General features: G+C 32.6%; 1 protein-coding gene across 1 annotated transcript in view; it reads left to right on the top strand.

The window, feature by feature from the left end:
- Positions 1-16,187: 16,187 nt before the first annotated feature.
- Positions 16,188-22,678, top strand: part of LOC119608629 (pro-resilin) — a 39,692-nt gene continuing 33,201 nt past the window's right edge. Inside the window, exon 1 of the mRNA XM_037963120.1 lies at positions 16,188-16,636. Within this exon, the coding sequence (XP_037819048.1) occupies positions 16,607-16,636 (30 nt within the window). The 5' untranslated portion in view covers positions 16,188-16,606. The remainder of the gene's footprint in view (positions 16,637-22,678) is intronic.

Below are 22,678 nucleotides of genomic sequence, written 5' to 3'. Positions count from 1 at the left end.
CCAATGTGTCCAGTATACATTGATGACGTGTCCTATAACCGTTTTTGGCCAGTTCGCCTAAAGTAAAGAGCCGTTCGGCTGTAAGCGCCGCCTCATATCTTATATATGTTTCAATGGGTGGAATATCTAGCAACGTTTCCAGAGCCTTGGTTGAAGTAGTACACATGGCACCACTTATACCCAAGCAGCATGTACGCTGAACTCCCTGCAGTAGTTTGATATTACACTTTTTGTCCAAAGCACTCCACCAAATTATTGAAGCATAAGCTAGAATTGGTCTAATTACACTTTTATAAAGCCAATTTGTCATAGTAGGACTAAGACCCCATTTCATGCCTATGGTTCTCCTACATATCGCCCAGCACCGATGTGCCTTGTTGATCCTATCCTCTATGTGGTGTCTCCATTTTAATTTCCGGTCAAGTATTACACCTAAGTACTTAACTTTGTCTGTCACCGGTATCTTCTTGCCCAAGAAGCAAGGTTCAGTATATGTAGAAATTTTTGTCTTTCTTGTGAAAAGACAGATTTCCGTCTTCGCCGGGTTAACATTGAGGCCTCTCGGTTGAGCCCAGCTCAAGGCCGTATTCAGAGCCTCCTCAGCTCTTCTACACAAGTAATTTGGATCCTTTCCCTTTAAAAGTATTACGACATCGTCTGCATAGCAGACAGGTCTAAGTCCTTTCTCGGTTAGGGTCCTTAGGAGGCTATTAATCGTGGTGACCCAGAGTAAAGGTGACAAAATGCCACCCTGTGGTATACCGCGAAATACCTTTTTCCTGATAGTTATATCGTACATCTCGCAGCTTATCCATCTGTTCCTTAGCATGTAGTTGATCCAGTTACGGAGCACCCGGTCAACATAAAACTGGTCTAGGGATTGGATAAGGGTATCAGTGTGCACGTTATTGAAAGCGCCTTCGATGTCAATGCATACTGCCAGTGTATACAGTTTGCTATCGAAAGATTCACTTATGTAGTGGACAACTTCATTTAAAGCGGTTTCCACCGATCGTCCCTTTACATAAGCATGCTGCTTATATTTAAGGTCATTGTATGGTATGCTGCTTTTAACCATGCTATCGACTATCCGTTCCAAGGTTTTAAGTAGGAAGGACGTAAGACTTATCGGTCGATAGGACTTAGGTGTCGCATAGCTAGGTTTCCCTGGTTTGGGTATAAATATTACCTTTGCATCCTGCCATTTAACTGGGGTATATGCCAATTTTAAGCATGCAGTGAATATCTGTGACAGATGTACGGAAACCAGTCCCGCCTCCATCTGCAAAAGTGCCGGGAAAATTCCATCCGGCCCTGCAGCTTTATAGGGAGCAAAGCTCTTGATTGCCCCTTTAACCATGTCAGTTGTAATAACTATTTCCGTGTTACCCTCCCCTTCCTCCAATATCGGTTCATCTATGTTATTCGATATACCGGGTGGGAAATGAGAATCCATTAGGAGTTTCATTGTCTCCTCCATATCCTCAAGCCTCCTGCCCGTGTCATCGATCATAGATTCCGGTTGGACATGAGTTTTGGATAGGAATTTTTTTATCTTCGATACGTCATTTACGCTATCTACCTGTTCACAGAAAAGTTTCCAGGAGTCTCGTTTGGCTTTTCGAACGATTTTCTTATATTCACCAAGTTTATTACGATACTCATCCCAGTATACTGCGGTCTTTTTACGCCGTGCCCGGTTAAATAGTTTGCGAAGAGTCTTCCCAAGGTTCCGGATCTCCCCAGTTACCCAGGGTTTTTCCTGGGCAGATCTCCGCTCTCGCAGAGGGCAGCTGTCCTCGAACGATTCAACCAGGGCACTTGTGAACGTTTCCACTTTGGCATCTATATCCTCTTTATTTCGACATTGAAAAGTATCCTGACCTAAACGGTTCTTTAGTAAGGCCCCGAACATTGTCCAATTAGTTTTAGACTTATTCCGAAACTTTATCGGCTTTGGTGGTGGCCTTAGTATTTTGAATCTTATGTACCGATGATCAGAAAAGGAGTGCTCGTCCGAAACTCTCCAATCCTGAATTTCGTTTATAAGCTCTTCTGAACATATAGTTATATCTAATACTTCTTCTCTGATTCTATTGACGAAGGTAGCTTTATTACCTAAGTTCAATGTTATCAAGTCTTTAGTATTAAAGAAATCCATGAGGGCTTGTCCCCTGCGATTGGTGTTTGTACTACCCCAAGCTACATGATGCGAGTTGGCATCACAACCTATTACAATTTTCTTATTTTTCCTTTGTGCCTCTTCAACCAGTTTCATCAGATCCGACGTTGGTGGTAGGGTCGGAGAATCGAAAGGCAGGTAAATAGATGCAAGGAATATGTTGCCTCGACCTTGCTTCAGCACCGTTGCATCCGATGTTGATAATCCTGTTGAGAGGAGAAAACATAAGTTCTTGTGACATAAGATACATGTTCTCGGGCGAGATCCTGTATCAGCGTAGAAAAGTTGGAAATTTACGTGATTTAATCCAGAAACCTTGTTGCGAATCGTCCAAGGTTCCTGGATTAAAGCTATATGTATTTTACCTGTGTTGATTTTAGCCATCAGAGCGTTGGTAGCTGTCTCGCTCCGATGGAGGTTTATTTGGATAACCTCAATCATGGTCATCCATTAAACTGTCTTCCAGCGAGTTGGTGGTCACCTCCTCGCTCTTTGGATTTGACTCCTCCGGATAGCCTGAAGTGGCTATTAATGCAGTGAGTACTGTTGATGGCACTGCGGTGTCCTTATCAGGCATAGGAATAGCAGTATTTTTAATAGACACATTCCCAATTCTGGAGAGCATTGCTGTTCTGTCTTCTGGCGGGTGAGTGATTTCCTCCTCGCTTTTAGGATTTGACTCCTCAACATTGCTAGTACTTGCTAATGATGCTTTGGGTACTGTCTTAGGTGTTTTAGTGTCCTTGTCGGGGCCGGTTTTGACAGCCCTTTCAATCGGCGCCTTCCCAATTTTGGAAAGGGCAACTACACTTTCTTCTGGCGAGTTAATGGTAAATTCCTCGATTTTAGGATTTGACTCCTCAACGTTATCAGTAGTGGATACTGTGGTCTTAGGTTTTTTAGTGTCCTTTTCGAGGCTTGTTGTAACAGCCCTTCCAATCGGCACCTTCCCAATTTTGAATATGACAGATTTAGAGGCGAAGTAAGCCCTACCTTTATTCTTGGCAAGACTAGCCATGGATTTCTGGTCGATACCTATTACAAATAAAGTTCCCTCAGGTTCTTCTTTCCTGTAAAAGACATCCCATTTTTCCACGGCCAGCTCAGCATTTTGACCTCCAAGAATTTCCAGTATACGTTCATTAGCCAGTTTACTGCCCCATCCTTTTATGTAGACAGTGGACTTTAGGAGCACCGGAAGCTCGCTCTTCTTTGCCAGTCCCAGCCTAGCGCCGTCCCAGGGAGGAGGGATACTTTCCACCAAGTTCTTTAGGGTGCTAACACATTGGTGAGATGCCAACCTCATCAACATCACGCCCATGCTGAACTCGCAGCTCTCGCTCTCTATTGGTTGTTTGCCCTTTGAAGCTATTGCATGGTCCACTATCTTATTGTTGACCAGGTCTTCTATTTTACTCTGTTGGTCTATTGGAATTTTGCCTGTCGGATTACCGGCATCGTAAACTGCATAGCAGAGATCGTCCCGGTGCCTACTTCTGGCAACTTTGGCGTAAGATGGCGGCTCTTTACCTTTTCCTCCGTCTAGCTTCTCCTTCCTCGTTTTCCGGGGCTTCTTTTGAGATTCCCTTACCTTCGAGGTTGATTTCGCCGACGTGTTCGTCTTCGGAATATCTGGCTTGGCGTTGTCACCCTTACTCGCAGGATTCTCACTTGAGATTCCTTTGAGTGAAGTATGGCTTGGCTTCGACTGTGTATTAGAAGACGGGGAGCTCTTTTTCTTCTTAGGCTTATTCTCAGTTGTCAACTCCTCGGGAGACCTGATCCTTTTTGCCTCAGATCTTGTGAGAGAGTCCGATTTTTCCTTTGGAGTGTCGTGGGATTGACTAACTATGATTTCCTGAAGCATCTTTTTCAACTTCCTCCTCTGTGCTCCAGAAAGTCTTTTCTTAGTAATAGGTAGTTTAGCTATGCTATCACTCACCTCTTTCACCATTTGCTCTACTTCATCCTTTTTGGGATTTGCTATAATGGTATTATTATTATTATCATCTGAGGATTCAGAATCGGAACCCTCACCTATATTTAAAGGCTGAGGTAGCTTAGAGCTCTCTCCGAGTACATCCTTCTCTTTCACCCCTATATTTTTGCCAGCGGCATGCTGTACACTTGACGCATTGTCCGCCACGGAGGCCAAGGTACCCACCTCCGTAGTAGTATTCTGCTCACGATTGCAGGATGACGACGACACGTGACTCGCGAGTAGATCAACACTTGCCGCCGGTACTGGGTTATTTAGGCCCTGCACCGTAACTTTTATCTTTTTATTTTTATTTTCCATATTTGTTTTTTTTTTTTTTTTTTTTTCCAGTTTTTTGGTCCGCGGGGAATATAATATTCCCAGGTGGTGGACAATCTGCCCTCCCTCAGCTTAAGTGAAATTAAAGCTGGGAGAGGACAGATGGTCCATCACCACCCCCTATCCGCCACCCGGGGACGCGCTCGGTAGGAAAAATCTGGAAAACTCCCCCGAAAAAATTATAACTTTTAAAACAAAAATCGAGAAAAGAGTTGAAAAAAATAAATTAATGAGATTAAATCAAAGTTGGACAAAGGCGAATAAAATATAAGGTACAAAGGCTGGACTAGAGTATAAACCAAACTATAGACTACACTATAAACTTGTCTATAGGCCTAAAGGCTAGACTATAGACTAGACTATAGACTAGACTAGACTATAGACTAGACTATAGACTAGACTATAGACTAGACTATAGTCTAGTCTAGTCTAGTCTAGACTATAGACTAGACTATAGACTAGACTATAGACTAGACTATAGACTAGACTATAGACTAGACTATAGACTAGACTATAGACTAGACTATAGACTAGACTATAGACTAGACTATAGACTAGACTAGACTATAGACTAGACTATAGACTAGACTATAGACTAGACTATAGACTAGACTATAGACTAGACTATAGACTAGACTATAGACTAGACTTAGACTAGACTATAGACTAGACTATAGACTAGACTATAGACTAGACTTTAGACTAGACTATAGACTAGACTATAGACTAGACTATAGACTAGACTATAGACTAGACTATAGACTAGACTATAGACTAGACTATAGACTAGACTATAGACTAGACTATAGACTAGACTATAGACTAGACTATAGACTAGACTATAGACTAGACTATAGACTAGACTATAGACTAGACTATAGACTAGACTATAGACTAGACTATAGACTAGACTATAGACTAGACTAGACTATAGACTAGACTATAGACTAGACTATAGACTAGACTATAGACTAGACTATAGACTAGACTATAGACTAGACTATAGACTAGACTATAGACTAGACTATAGACTAGACTATAGACTAGACTATAGACTAGACTATAGACTAGACTAGACTATAGACTAGACTATAGACTAGACTATAGACTAGACTATAGACTAGACTATAGACTAGACTATAGACTAGACTATAGACTAGACTATAGACTAGACTATAGACTAGACTATAGACTAGACTATAGACTAGACTATAGACTAGACTATAGACTAGACTATAGACTAGACTATAGACTAGACTATAGACTAGACTATGTACTAGACCATAGAATAGACTAGAAGTGAACTAGAACTATACTAGAACTGAACTAAAAAAAAAAGTAGAACTGAACTGGAACTGAATTACACTTCTGGCTTTAACTATTGAAATAGGGCGAGTTGCTTGATTTTGACAGCGATGAGTCAAAACTGTATGTTTCGTCATAATACTAAATTGAACTAGTTGAGTTTGGTAATTTTATTTAAATGATTTACGGAGATATTGTTGCTAAAAAATACAATCACTATAACAAACTTTACGAAATCTAGTAGTGTACCAGCAGAAATTTTCCAACAAACTAAATTTTAAACAGAAAAAAAAACTATGATGCACCACTTTGGTGGCATGTTAATGCTAGACATCGACAAGAGCAAAAAAATGGAAAAACAACATAAACTATAATATCAAAAAATTATTTAATGAAATGTACTTGTTATTGATGGTTTTCAAACATTTAATACCAGCACGTTTCATTTAGTTTTTTTTCTTGCTTTATTTCCACTTTTTATGATGATGAAAACTAGCAAATAAATTCAAGAAAAAGGGCTTGTCTGGCATAAGAAAAAATCTATAAGGGGAATTTAAGAATTAAACTAAAACTGACATTCATAGTGACATTTGAAGTCACTATTTACAAAAAAAAAAATGAAACAAATCAAAACAACAAAAATAAACCAATAAATTTGTACAAAATTTAGTTTTAGTTACTGTTTCCTTCACTGATTTACAACCATAAATAAAGTTATTTGTTCCTCTAACAAGTTTAAGTGCTGAGTTAAAGACAAAATGCTAGAATATTTTTAAAAAAGACAATAAAAATCAAAGTATCAAGTCTCGTTTACTAGCACTTTAATCAAGTTATCAAGGAAAATATTGTTATTTATATGTGCGACTATGATCAACATCATCATCATCACGTTAAAGATACTTTAACATTTCAATGTTCAAATCCTGTGTGTGATTTGAATCGCATTTTGATTTTATAATTAAAAATATTTTTTCATTTGATTTTTTTTTTTTTTTGTTTTATTTGATTTGATTGTAGTGATTCGTTTTTGCTACACACATCGCTGGAATAAAACTCTAAATACGAAGTTTAAAATACTTACATTTTTTATGGTTTTATTGATTTATTTTATCTGATTTTAAAGATATCTTTGTTTTTGTCTACTGCTGGAGCGTATTTTTGTTTTTTATATAAATTTTTTTTTTTTTTTTTTTCTTATTATTTTAGTTTTTGGTATTTTGAAGGTGTTTTCTTGTATTTGTTTCTAGTGCATATCAAATGTTTATTGTTTATAGTTTAATACTGATGCTGTGAAGTTGGCCTTTAAATATAAGCCAAAAAAATACAAAAAAAAAATTGAGCTAGAAACAAAAACACTTTTATATTTTTGCAATATCAAGTACACTGAAAGTTTATCACAAAGTAAATAATACAAAAACTATTATATTTGTTATCTTTTTCAGTTCTAGTTCAGTTCTAGTTCAGTTCTAGTTCAGTTCTAGTTCAGTTCTAGTTCAGTTCTAGTTCAGTTCTAGTTCAGTTCTAGTTCAGTTCTAGTTCAGTTTCTAGTTCAGTTCTAGTTCAGTTCTAGTTCAGTTCTAGTTCTAGTTCAGTTCTAGTTCAGTTCTAGTCAGTTCTAGTTCAGTTCTAGTTCAGTTCTAGTTCAGTTCTAGTTCAGTTCTAGTTCAGTTCTAGTTCAGTTCTAGTTCAGTTCTAGTTCAGTTCTAGTTCAGTTCTAGTTTCAGTTCTAGTTCAGTTCTAGTTCAGTTCTAGTTCAGTTCTAGTTCAGTTCTAGTTCAGTTTAGTTCAGTTCTAGTTCAGTTCTAGTTCAGTTCTAGTTCAGTTCTAGTTCAGTTCTAGTTCAGTTCTAGTTCAGTTCTAGTTCAGTTCTAGTTCAGTTCTAGTTCAGTTCTAGTTCAGTTCTAGTTCAGTTCTAGTTCTGTTCTAGTTCTGTTCTAGTTCAGTTCTAGTTCAGTTCTAGTTCAGTTCTAGTTCAGTTCTAATTCAGTTCTAGTTCAGTTCTAGTTCAGTTCTAGTTCAGTTCTAGTTCAGTTCTAGTTCAGTTCTAGTTCAGTTCTAGTTCAGTTCTAGTTCAGTTCTAGTTCAGTTCTAGTTCAGTTCTAGTTCAGTTCTAGTTCAGTTCTAGTTCAGTTCTAGTTCAGTTCTAGTTCAGTTCTAGTTCAGTTCTAGTTCAGTTCTAGTTCAGTTCTAGTTCAGTTCTAGTTCAGTTCTAGTTCAGTTCTAGTTCAGTTCTAGTTCAGTTCTAGTTCAGTTCTAGTTCAGTTCTAGTTCAGTTCTAGTTCAGTTCTAGTTCAGTTCTAGTTCAGTTCTAGTTCAGTTCTAGTTCAGTTCTAGTTCAGTTCTAGTTCAGTTCTAGTTCAGTTCTAGTTCAGTTCTAGTTCAGTTCTAGTTCAGTTCTAGTTCAGTTCTAGTTCAGTTCTAGTTCAGTTCTAGTTCAGTTCTAGTTCAGTTCTAGTTCAGTTCTAGTTCAGTTCTAGTTCAGTTCTAGTTCAGTTCTAGTTCAGTTCTAGTTCAGTTCTAGTTCAGTTCTAGTTCAGTTCTAGTTCAGTTCTAGTTCAGTTCTAGTTCAGTTCTAGTTCAGTTCTAGTTCAGTTCTAGTTCAGTTCTAGTTCAGTTCTAGTTCAGTTCTAGTTCAGTTCTAGTTCAGTTCTAGTTCAGTTCTAGTTCAGTTCTAGTTCAGTTCTAGTTCAGTTCTAGTTCAGTTCTAGTTCAGTTCTAGTTCAGTTCTAGTTTAGTTCTAGTTTAGTTCTAGTTCTAGTTCAGTTCTAGGTCAGTTCTAGATCAGTTCTAGTTCAGTTCTAGTTCGGTTCTAGTTCAGTTCTAGTTCAGTTCTATTTCAGCCGATATTCTTTGCGAAATGAAAGTAAATGCGGTAACAAGGTATTGCAACAAGTTGCAGTAACATTTGCTATAAAATATTAAAAAAACAACTTTTCTCACCCTGTACAAAAATTCTTCAGAGCCAACTTGTATATTCTTTGTTTTTAATTTTATTGCTGCCGATGTGTTTTTTTTTTTTTTTTTTGCAAACTTCTTAATGTTTAATGAAACCGAAAAACTACTTGTATTGTTTTCAATATAGTCTAAAAAAAATAAGCAAAAAAAAGTAAATAATGCAAAAAATAAAACTTGCATACATATAAAAAGAAATAAGAGGAATAAATTGAAACAGAAAAATACGTTAAACAATCTGTAACGTATCTCGTCATATCTTGAGGTTTGTTCTTCTTTTAATTATACTAAGAGCTCAAGTAATCCAATGCCTTCAGACTTCACTCAGACTCAACAGATACCTACCTGATACAGATACTTATGCATTCTAGACTAACTATTGCCATGTATAAACAAAGTATGAGGAATATCTTTAGACAAAATGTAAATCGTAGTGTTACCATGCCTTTAAGGTATTTTTTCCATTTTCAGTTCATATTTTATAAGTTCACTTGTTGTAATTTTAATAAACTGAACATTTTTTTACCACTACTACTAGTATTGTTTTTTCTTATATTTTTTTTTAATTTAACCATATACAATACCAAAGATTACTACATCATTATTATCTTCATTATAACTATTTTTTTTAATTTAATTTTTTTCTTCTATATTTGCAATCATGGTTCTTGGTTTTATAATAGTACGTCTTCAAACTACAATACCACATTGAAATACATACATATTTAAATACACACACATGTATATATAAAAAATTTATATTTAATTTGCTATTGAGGTTTTTTTCTGAAATCTGACTTATTTCATAAAAAACTTTATATTTATATGAATATGAGAAATTACTTAATCTCTTTTTAAAAGTTAACAAAAGTAGTGTTAACAAAATTATTTTATTTTATTTGGTATTTTTAACATCAAGGGTGGCAGGCAGGCCGATAGATAACTTAAAAGTCATAAATCTTTTCAGCATTTTTGTTTTTCCAAAAGAAAAAAAATACTACTTTTAATATCATTAAAATAATGTTTGCATCTTTATTAAATGTTTAGTTTTATATGTATTCCTTTTTGTAAAAAATTTTGCATTTAAACAAAGCAAGCGAAACTAAAGAAAATCAAATTAGAAAAATGGCCTTTAATAGTGGCATTCCAACTTGGATCTTAGGAGAACTGCAAAGAATAGGAGGATATTTAAAACTTTATGCAAGCACCTGTTACAAGGCAGAAAAACATAGAACTAGACTATAGACTAGACTATAGACTAGACTATAGACTAGACTACAGACTAGACTATAGACTAGACTATAGACTAGACTATAGACTAGACTATAGACTAGACTATAGACTAGACTATAGACTAGACTATAGACTAGACTATAGACTAGACTATAGACTAGACTATAGACTAGACTATAACTATAGACTAGACTATAGACTAGACTATAGACTAGACTATAACTATAGACTAGACTATAGACTAGACTATAGACTAGACTATAGACTAGACTATAGACTACACTATAGACTACACTATAGACTAGGCTATAGAGTAGACTATAGTCTGGACTATAGACTAGACTATAGACTAGACTATAGACTAGACTATAGACTATACTATAGAGTAGACTATAGACTAGACTATAGACTAGACCATAGAGTAGACTATAGAGTAGACTATAGACAAGACTATAGACTAGACTATAGACTAGACTATAGACTAGACTATAGACTAGACTATAGACTAGACTATAGACTAGACTATAGACTAGACTATAGACTAGACTATAGACTAGACTATAGACTATAGAACTAGACTATAGACTAGACTATAGACTAGACTATAGACTAGACTATAGACTAGACTATAGACTAGACTATAGACTAGACTATAGACTAGACTATAGACTAGACTATAGACTAGACTATAGACTAGACTATAGACTAGACTATAGACTAGACTATAGACTAGACTATAGACTAGACTATAGACTAGACTATAGACTAGACTATAGACTAGACTATAGACTAGACTAGACTAGACTATACTATAGACTAGACTATAGACTAGACTAGACTAACTAGACTAGACTATAGACTAGACTATAGACTAGACTATAGACTAGACTATAGACTAGACTATAGACTAGACTATAGACTAGACTATAGACTAGACTATAGACTAGACTATAGACTAGACTATAGACTAGACTATAGACTAGACTATAGACTAGACTATAGACTAGACTATAGACTAGACTATAGACTAGACTATAGACTAACTATAGACTAGACTATAGACTAGACTATAGACTAGACTATAGACTAGACTATAGACTAGACTATAGACTAGACTATAGACTAGACTATGACTAGACTATAGACTAGACTATAGACTAGACTATAGACTAGACTATAGACTAGACTATAGACTAGACTATAGACTAGACTAGACCATAGACTAGACTATAGACTAGACTATAGACTAGACTATAGACTAGACTATAGACTAGACTATAGACTACTATAGACTAGACTATAGACTAGACTATAGACTAGACTATAGACTAGACTATAGACTAGACTATAGACTAGACTATAGACTAGACTATAGACTAGACTATAGACTAGACTATAGACTAGACTATAGACTAGACTATAGACTAGACTATAGACTAGACTATAGACTAGACTATAGACTAGACTATAGACTAGACTATAGACTAGACTATAGACTAGACTATAGACTAGACTATAGACTAGACTATAGACTAGACTATAGACTAGACTATAGACTAGACTATAGACTAGACTATAGACTAGACTATAGACTACTATGGACTAGACAGACTAGACTACAGACTAGACTATAGACTAGACTATAGACTAGACTATAGACTAGACTATAGACTAGACAATAGACTAGACTATAGTCTGGACTATAGTCTAGTCTATAGTCTGGACTATAATCTAGTCTATAGTATGGACTACAATCTAGTCTATAGTCTGGACTAAAGTCTATAGTCTGGAATATACTTTAGTCTATAGTCTGGACTATAGTCTAGCCTATAGTCTGGACTACAGTTTAGTCTATAGTCTGGACTATAGTCTAGTCTATAGCCTGGATTATAGTCTAGTCTATAGTCTGAACTATAATCTAGACTAGACTGTAGTAGTCTAGATTATTAGTGTAGTCTGGACTATAGGCTAGACTATATACTAGACTATAGACTAGACTATTGACTAGACTATAGACTAGACTATAGACTAGACTGTAGTCCAGACTACACTAATAATCTAGACTACTACAGTCTAGTCTAGATTATAGTTCAGACTATAGACTAGACTATAATCCAGGCTATAGACTAGACTATAGTCCAGACTATAGACTAAACTGTAGTCCAGACTATAGGCTAGACTATAGTCCAGACTATAGACTAAAGTATATTCCAGACTATAGACTTTAGTCCAGACTATAGACTAGATTGTAGTCCATACTATAGACTAGATTATAGTCCAGACTATAGACTAGACTATAGTCCAGACTATAGACTAGACTTTAGTCCAGACTATAGACTAGACTTTAGTCCAGACTATAGACTAGACTTTAGTCCAGACTATAGACTATAGTCCAGACTATAGAGTAGACAATAGACTAAACTATAGACTTGACTATAGACTAGACCATAGACTAGACTATAGACCAGACTGTAGTTCAGACTATAGACTAGACCATAGACTAGACTACAGTGCAGACCATAGACTAGACTACAGTACAAACCATAGACTAGAGTCCAGACTATAAAGTGGACCATAGTCCGTCCTACCGACCAGATTCGAATCCAGACTGTAGCTAATAGCAAATTCTGCAACTTCCTACAATTTCAAAATCCTCCTCCTTTACAGTTTTATATTTTGTTTTTTTTTTCCATTTTATTTATAAACCACTTACTTTAATGTTAACAAGGCAAATAAACCAAAAATGAAAAGTTTAAAAATTATTCGCAAATACCATTAAAAATGCAAACTATACACAGGAATGAATTGTTTACGAAATTTTACAGCAGATTTCTACAAAAGGCGTTAAAAGTGTAGATATTTTTCTTTTTTTGCTGAAATTTACAAAACATTTTTTGTGAATAGTACAACAATAGTGTTTTTTTGCACTTTTTCAAAATATTTTATTGCTCAGTTTTATAAACATTAATATTTCAAATGTAAACATTAATTATAACAAATAGTTGATTTGTAAAATAAATGTAATTTAATTTTTTTTTTTATTTACTGTTTTTTATGATTGTGTTTTTATTAGATATTTACTTACTTTATTGTAATAAAAATTCTAAAATAATAAAATGTGATTGTAAATTGATTGTTTTGCTAGATGATGTCTTTGATAATTTAATGTTTAATTAAAGAGTTTTTTGTTTTGTATTGTTTAAGGCGGATCTGTCTTTTTGATTAAGGAGAATATATAGTAATGGATTTTTTATGTTTTTTTAATAATAAAGTTTTGCTAGAGTTTAAAGTGTTTTATAAGTTGTAAAATTTCAATTTCTTTCAAAAATTCTATCTTCAGAGAAAAATCTGTTATTAAAAGCCTAAATTAGGTTTTTTATTAGAATGTTAATATCAACTAAAGTAAATGTCACTGCTTATTAACAGAAATAAAATAAACAATAAATTTAATACAAACAATTAAAAGAAGTTTAAAACTGTAGTTGACATTATGGGTTTTAGTTTTCGAGAAGAAAAAAACAGAATTATGAACTTTTGTTTAAAAAGATCGAACGATATTAAACAACTTAAACTAAACCAAACAGGGCGTTAATAGAAAAATTCTTCTTTTAAATACTTTTTTCAATAAGCTGAACCAACATGTTCAAATTTCAGGGAGTGTTTGACATCGATAATTTAAACTGCTTTAAAATGTTAAAAACAATAAAAATATTTTCCTCAAAGGTTATTAAAAAAAAGATTTAAAACAAACTAGAGTTTAAATTATGAAATTTCTTAAATATTTACAATTTCAAATTAAATAATTTTTTCAATTACTTTATCATACACTTGTTTTTATGTAACATTTCTAGTTATTGATTTGTTTTCTAGAGAAGCAATAACATTATTTATTAATCAATAAAATCATTAACAATTTAAATCATTTAAATAAAGCAACAATAACATTTAAGTGTGTGTGCTCAAGATGTTCAATTTATTTTTTCATTTTTTTTTTTCAATAAAAAACCTCTCAAGTGTTTTACATCTTCTTTTTTAGTACTTGTTTAATAATTATACAAAGACTAGGAAAAAATTAAAAAAAAAAAAAACAACAACTACCTGATATTAACAAAAAACACTTGCAGATGAATAAATAATTTATTTATTAATTGTTTATTTAGAAATAAATTATAAAAAAATACATTAAACTTTTCATACCAGTAGTTGAAAAATAGTGTACATTGTTAAACTGGAAATTTTATTAGTGTATTAAGTCATGCAGGAATTTGAAATTATTTAAATGTCTCTATTTATAGAAATTTGTAACAAAGATTCAGAATGCTTCAGAAACTTCTTTATAGACAAAAACATGTCAATACCATCGAACTGACTACAAACTAGAATATTCTCAAGACCACACTAAGTGAAGAATAGTCTAGTTTATAGTCAAGTCTATAGTCTAGTCTATAGTCTAGTCTATAGTCTAGTCTATAGTCTAGTCTATAGTCTAGTCTATAGTCTAGTCTATAGTCTAGTCTATAGTCTAGTCTATAGTCTAGTCTATAATCTAGTCTATAGTCTAGTCTATAGTCTTGTCTATAGTCTAGTCTATAGTCTAGTCTATAGTCCAGTCTATTCTATAGTCTAGTCTATAGTCTAGTCTATAGTCTAGTCTATAGTCCAGTCTATTCTATAGTCTAGTCTATAGTCTAGTCTATAGTCCAGTCTATTCTATAGTCTAGTCTATAGTCTAGTCTATAGTCTAGTCTATAGTCTAGTCTATAGTCTAGTCTATAGTCTAGTCTATAGTCTAGTCTATAGTCTAGTCTATAGTCTAGTCTATAGTCTAGTCTATAGTCTAGTCTATAGTCTAGTCTATAGTCTAGTCTATAGTCTAGTCTATAGTCTAGTCTATAGTCTAGTCTATAGTCTAGTCTATAGTCTAGTCTATAGTCTAGTCTATAGTCTAGTCTATAGTCTAGTCTATAGTCTAGTCTATAGTCTAGTCTATAGTCTAGTCTATAGTCTAGTCTATAGTCTAGTCTATAGTCTAGTCTATAGTCTATAGTCTAGTCTATAGTCTAGTCTATAGTCTAGTCTATAGTCTAGTCTATAGTCTAGTCTATAGTCTAGTCTAGTCTAGTCTAGTCTAGTCTAGTCTAGTCTATAGATCAGACTATACTTAAATTATTAACTGTAAATAAAACTTTCAGACTAAGAATTCTTCAAACTTTCATTTTCATTTGCTCTTCATTCAAAAAGAACAAAAGAAAAACATTTTTTTTCAAATTAGCTCCAAAAGAGTTTAATTAAAAAAAATACTCTTCGAATTAAATAAAGGCAGCAGCAACAATAGCAACAGCAACAAGTCAGCAGCAGTCAATCAAATAAAAGTCTAAACAGATGATCATGGCGATCATGACGTTGGAGCAATTGTCTGTCTGGAAAAATAAATTGGCCAAAAAAAGTTTGAACAATAACAACAAAAAAATGAACATCATTAATATTACGCTCATTATTAGCAACATTATTGTCTAAAACATAATCTTGTTGATCATGAGGATGATCACAATTTGAATGTTAGTTTTTATTGTTTCCTAACAATAACAATAGAAATAGAAAATTACTCTTCAAAGAGTAATTGAGAGTGAAATACTCAGTTTGAGTTTTAAATAACTGAAAGAAGAAAAAATAAAAGTGGGAAGAAATACAGCAGAAAAAAACTTCTAATATACAACATTATGAACAAACAAAAATATAACTTAATGATCATAATCAATAGGATGAGCAAAATGATGATGATCTAGAAGATCATGTTCATTATACATTGTTGGTTAAACATTTAAACAAAGCAACAACAACAACAGTTCATTATTGTTTATGATGATCATGAGAATGAGGAGGATGATAATGATGATCGTAACTAAAGAGCAGCAAACAGACAGAGTAAAATGTTTTGAATTTAATAGTAAGTAGTTGATTTTGATGTTGTAGTACTTAACTTTTATTTTTTGTTGTTGTAGTAGAGATGGTAGCAGCAACTGCTCACCCAACTTATTGTTGGCAACTCCAGTTTAAATATTTGTTATTGTTGTTCACTGTTGTTGCTGCTGCTTCTAATGTTGTTGTTGCTCATTGTTTGCTGTTTGCCGCAGCGACAGAATCATCCGCATCATCTGTAATTGTTATAAAAAGCAATGCATCGCTGTTTCAAACCCTAATTCAAATCTAACGTGTTGTTTCGAACGGTTTATACTTTTTATAATAATAATAATAAAATACTACTCTGTAGCAAAATAATTGAAATATCACACAAACAAAATAAAAAACAAATTTAATATAAAATACAATTAACGTTTACGTTTAATTTAATCAAAATAAAAGAAATAAACTGTTTGTTACAAAATACCTATAATTGTATAGAGTAACCTTTTTTTTGCAAGTATATAATTTGAAAAAAAGGATTAAACGAAACGCATATAAAGGATTTATATCTTTTATATAATGGATTATTAAAAGTGTTCTATTGTTAAAAAACGGGAAAAGAGTTTTAATAAAAAAAAAAAAAATAAAACGCGTAAATCAATAATTTAATTCTGTCTGTGCTCGTTTTTGGATTACAAACTTTTGGTGAAAAAATGTTGTCAATGAAAACTTTTGTTTTAATTGTGAGTATTGGAAATTGTAAAGTATTTAACGAATTTTATTGAAATTTTAAAAGTGTTGGTTGTAAATATTTAAAATAAAATTGAACTGTTGTAAAATAATATAAATACGAATGTTTATAAGAATTTTGCAAATATTTTCAAATCGAATACTATTCTCGCTCCGAAATACAAATATTCTTAATTATGCTACTGTTTCCGAAAATATTCGGTTGTTCAAAATATAGACAAGATAACAGTCTATACCATAGACTATAGTCCAGACTATAGATTCGATTATAACCTAGATTATAGTCCAGACTATAGACTAGACTATAGTCCAGACTATGGACTAGACTATAGTCCAGACTATGGACTAGACTATAGTCCAGACTATGGACTAGACTATAGTCCAGACTATGGACTAGACTATAATCCAGACTATAGTATAGACTAGACTATAGTCGAGACTACATAATAGACTATTGTCCAGGCTATATACTAGACTATATTGTAGACTATATACTAGACTAAAGTCTATGCTATATATTAGACTATAGTCTTTGCTATATACTAGACTATAGTCCAGACTATATACATAACTATTTTCTTTAATAATGCAGACTATAAACTAGTCTATAGGCCAAACTATAGTCAAGATTATAGACTAGATTATAGTCCAGACCATAGACAATAGACTAGACTATAGAGAAGAATAGACAATGGTCCAGACTATTGGCTAGACTATAGCTGATTCTATAACAAGATTATATTCCGAACTATAGGCTAGATTTAAGTCCAAACTATAGACTAGATTATAGTCCAAACCATAGTCCAGACCATAGTCCAAACCATAGTCCAGACTATAGTCTAAAGTAAACTCGAGACTATAGTCCAGACTATAGTACAGTCTATAGTCCAGACTATAGTGCAGACTATAGTCCAGACTATAGTCCAGAATATAATCCAGACTATAGTCCAGACTATAGTCCAGACTATAGTCCAGACTATAGTCCAGACTATAGTTCGGAATATAGTCCAGACTATAGTCCGGAATATAGTCCAGACTATAGTCCGGAATATAGTCCAGATTATATTCCTGACTATAGTCCAGAATATAATCGTGACTATAGTACAGACTATAGTCCAGAATGAATATAGTACAGAATAGTCCAGACTATAGTCCAAACTGTAGTACAGACTATAGTCCAGACTATAGTCCAGACTGTAGTCCAAACTATAGTCCAGACTGTAGTACAGACTAAAGTCCAGACTGTAGTACAGACTAAAGTGCAGACTATAGTCCAGACTATAGTCCAGACTGTAGTACAGACTATAGTCCATACTATAGTCCAGACTGTAGTACAGTCTATAGTCCAGATTATAGTCCAGACTGTAGTACAGACTATAGTCCAGACTGTAGTACAGACTATAGTCCAGACTATAGACCAGACTGTAGTACAGACTATAGTCCAGACTATAGACCAGACTGTAGTACAGACTATAGTCCAGACTATAGACCAGACTATAGACTAGACAACAGTCAAGACAATAGACTTGGCTATAGTTCAGACTACAGACTATTTCTTTAGTAGTGCAGACTATAAACTAGACTATAGACTAGTCTATAGGCTAGTCTATAAGCTAGACTATAGTCCAGATTATAGAGTATAGTTCAGACCATAGACTATAGACTAGACTACAGACAAGATTATAGTCCAAATTTTATACTAGGCTATAGTCCAGACTATTGACTAGACTATAATCCAGACTACAGACATGATTATAGTCTTAATTATAGTCAACATTTCTGTTCAAACTATAGATTAGATTAAAGTCCATACCTAGACTATATTCCAGTCTATAGACTATAATTATACTAGCCTACACCGCTAAACAATACACTGGACTGTAGCCTAGACTATAGACTAGAAACCAATTTTTTTAGAACTAAAAACTTGACTTTCCATTAAAATTTTGGTATTTCATATAAAATTTAATTTTTTTCACTAAAAAAATGGTTTTCACTAAAAATGTGTTTTTCTTATAAAAACCGATTTTTCGTTAAAATTGCGGTTTATCACTAAAAATTCGATTTTTCACTAAAAATTCGATTTTTTCACTAAAAATTCGATTTTTTCACTAAAAATTCGATTTTTTACTAAAAATTCGATTTTTTCACTAAAAATTTGATTTTTCACTAAAAATTTGATTTTTCACTAAAAATTTGATTTTTCACTTAAATGTGAAAATCTACAGTTTCACTAAAAATACGAATGTATTTTCGCCATTTTACTAAAGCTTAAGTAAAATTAATATTTTATCTCTTAGTGGTTATAATCAGCAGAACATACATACATACATAAATGCTAACTGGACATTACTTTAAATTCTTCCTTATATTATCATAATCATATCCTGTTGTTATTAGAAAATATTTTAATCAATTTAAAAGTATTTTTCTTTATCCAATTACCAAGTACTTAGTGGTTTCTATAAAATCTTTCAAATCCTTCTTAGATTTGTTTTATAATTCCACAAAATTTTGTTTATATGATTTGTCAAGGACTTAAGCTCAAATCTAATTCTAATACATTTGGCAGCAAGCAGTGTTGTTTTCTTGGGTGCTAAATATTCAACAACAATGTAAATAGATTTTCTTAGCTGGATACTACTTGCAAAATGTTGTAATTTATTTATTTTACCATCCAAAATCAGGAGTAAATCATATCATATTGTTTAATAATCAAATACATACAGAAGAGAAATATACTTAAATATGTATATGTAGGAACTAACAAGAATATAACATTCTAGATTAATGATTAGTTGGAACCGGTAGATCGGGGGACTTGTCCCGTACTTGTACTTTTATAGCATGAAACAGAACAAATGTTTAATGTGTTTACTCTTTAGATTACTTAGAGCCAATAACATGATATTTGACTACCCTTTAGTTTACCAGGAATGTATATAGTAAACAATTGTTATTTCAAAATTGTAGGAAACTATTGTCTTTGGAGGATATATATTATGTTCCACCCAAACTGCTGAGATCTTATATAAACAATATCTATTTAGTTTGGTCCTTCACAAATACATACATATTTATATAAATTTGTATGTTTTAAGTATATATACATAACTGTCACAATCACGTATATTTCTATATAACTTACACTTCTTCTTCTACTTCTTTTTCTAAGAGATTTCCCTGATAAAATATACAACGTAAATAAATCTTATAAACAAATCATGGTCAAAAAGATAAAAATGTCCAGCTTAAATGTTAAAATGTCCTTTAACAAGGATTTCTTGTTGTTGTTATTATTCTTTTGTCTTTTCTTTGTTAAATACACATGTTGTATGTAGTAAATGTCTGTGTGCATGTTTAAACATGTTCATATTTATTATTATATAAAGAACATACTTATGTATATAAACATTTAGTATAAATAAATTCTTTAGAAAAATGTTTATATAAGTATTGTCTATTATTATTATTGCAAAAAAAAAAAAATCTTATGAAATTGTTTTCAAGTTTTTCTTTGTGTTTTTTAATTCGTAAAGAAATTTTGTCTAAATTATGCAAAGAATTTGAAAAACTAAATAAAGATTTTTGCAAGAATATTAAATGAAATTTTTAAGTAAATATTTCTTTATAAAAAAAAACTTTATTGTTGATAAACACATAATAATCAAAGAATATTTATAACTTTGATTATACAGTTGTAAAAGTATTTAAAAATAATAATAATGTTGCAAATTGATTGAATTAGTAAGTTATTAGAAGGGCGAGACAAGCGAGAAAGTTTGAATGACGAAAAAGTACCAAAGAGTACCCTTTTATAGATTTTCATTCTATCAGGAATATTAAAAAAGATTCAAAAAGTACCAGTTGAACAACGAAATATGTAGTACGAAAAAACTCTTATAGAAAAAAGTACCAAAAACACTTATAGATTTTTATTCCATTCGGATGCGATATGCCTGATATTATAAATTCTCATTTAATCAGTATACTGCGTGTTTAATTTATCGTTTCCAGGTTCAATATTATAAAATATTCAAAAAGTACCAGTTTGAAAAACAAAAAGTACTAAAAAAATATACTCCTATAGATTTTTATTCCATCAGGATCCCATTTGTCTAATTATATGTTTCTAGTTTCCATATTGCAGAAAAATCAAAAAGTACCAGTTGAAGAACGAAAAAGTACCAAAAATTCTTGCCTACAGATTTTCATTTACTCAGGACTCAGAATGCTTAATTTTATGTTTCCCAGGTTCAATATTATAGAAAATTCTGCGCAGATTTAGCTGACTATAGTCTAATATATAGTCTATAGTCTAATATATAGTCTAATATATAGTCTAATATATAGTCTCTAGTCTAGTCTATAGTCTAGTCTATAATCTAGTCTATAGTCTAGTCTATAGTCTAGTCTATAGTCTAGTCTATAGTCTAGTCTATAATCTAGTCTATAGTCTAGTCTATAGTCTAGTCTATAGTCTAGTCTATAGTCTAGTCTATACTCTAGTCTATAGTCTAGTCTATAGTCTAGTCTATAGTCTAGTCTATAGTCTAGTCTATAGTCTAGTCTATAGTCTAATCTATAGTCTAGTCTATAGTCTAGTCTATAGTCTAGTCTATAGTCTAGTCTATAGTCTAGTCTATAGTCTAGTCTATGGTCTATTCTATAGTCTATTCTATAGTCTAGTCTATAGTCTAGTCTATAGTCTAGTCTATGGTCTAGTCTATAGTCTAGTCTATGGTCTAGTCTATAGTCTAGTCTATGGTCTAGTCTATAGTCTAGTCTATAGTCTAGTCTATAGTCTAGTCTATAGTCTAGTCTATAGTCTAGTCTATAGTCTAGTCTATAGTCTAGTCTATAGTCTAGTCTATAGTCTAGTCTATAGTCTAGTCTATAGTCTAGTCTATAGTCTAGTCTATAGTCTAGTCTATAGTCTAGTCTATAGTCTAGTCTATAGTCTAGTCTATAGTCTAGTCTATAGTCTAGTCTATAGTCTAGTCTATAGTCTAGTCTATAGTCTAGTCTATAGTCTAGTCTATAGTCTAGTCTATAGTCTAGTCTATAGTCTAGTCTATAGTCTAGTCTATAGTCTAGTCTATAGTCTAGTCTATAGTCTAGTCTATAGTCTAGTCTATAGTCTAGTCTATAGTCTAGTCTATAGTCTAGTCTATAGTCTAGTCTATAGTCTAGTCTATAGTCTAGTCTATAGTCTAGTCTATAGTCTAGTCTATAGTCTAGTCTATAGTCTAGTCTATAGTCTAGTCTATAGTCTAGTCTATAGTCTAGTCTATAGTCTAGTCTAGTCTAGTCTATAGTCTAGTCTATAGTCTAGTCTATAGTCTAGTCTATAGTCTAGTCTATAGTCTAGTCTATAGTCTAGTCTATAGTCTAGTCTATAGTCTAGTCTATAGTGTAGTCTATAGTCTAGTCTATAGTCTAGTCTATAGTCTAGTCTATAGTCTAGTCTAGTCTATAGTCTAGTCTAGTCTATAGTCTAGTCTATAGTCTAGTCTAGTCTATAGTCAAGTCTATAGTCTAGTCTATAGTCTAGTCTATAGTCTAGTCTATAGTCTAGTCTATAGTCTAGTCTATAGTCTAGTCTATAGTCTAGTCTATAGTCTAGTCTATAGTCTAGTCTATAGTCTAGTCTATAGTCTAGTCTATAGTCTAGTCTATAGTCTAGTCTATAGTCTAGTCTATAGTCTAGTCTATAGTCTAATCTATAGTCTAGTCTATAGTCTAGTCTATAGTCTAGCCTATAGTCTAGTCTATAGTCTAGTCTATAGTCTAGTCTAGTCTATAGTCTAGTCTATAGTCTAGTCTATAGTCTAGTCTATAGTCTAGTCTATAGTCTAGTCTATAGTCTAGTATATAGTCTAGTATATAGTCTAGTATCTAGTCCAGTCTATAGTCTAGTCCATAGTTTAGTCTATAGTCTAGTCTATAGTCTAGTCTGTAACCTAGTCAATGGTCTAATATATTTATTAATCTATAAATTTTTAAAACATTAAAAAATTTAATGCAATTTTTTA

Source organism: Lucilia sericata, unplaced genomic scaffold (assembly GCF_015586225.1).
Source record: "Lucilia sericata isolate MDLA Ls3-8-SP2 unplaced genomic scaffold, ASM1558622v1 Contig000859F_arrow, whole genome shotgun sequence".
Taxonomy (NCBI): Eukaryota; Metazoa; Arthropoda; class Insecta; order Diptera; family Calliphoridae; genus Lucilia; species Lucilia sericata.
The sequence above is the reverse complement of the archived record's forward strand: the minus strand, read 5'-3'. Positions and strand labels throughout refer to the sequence as shown.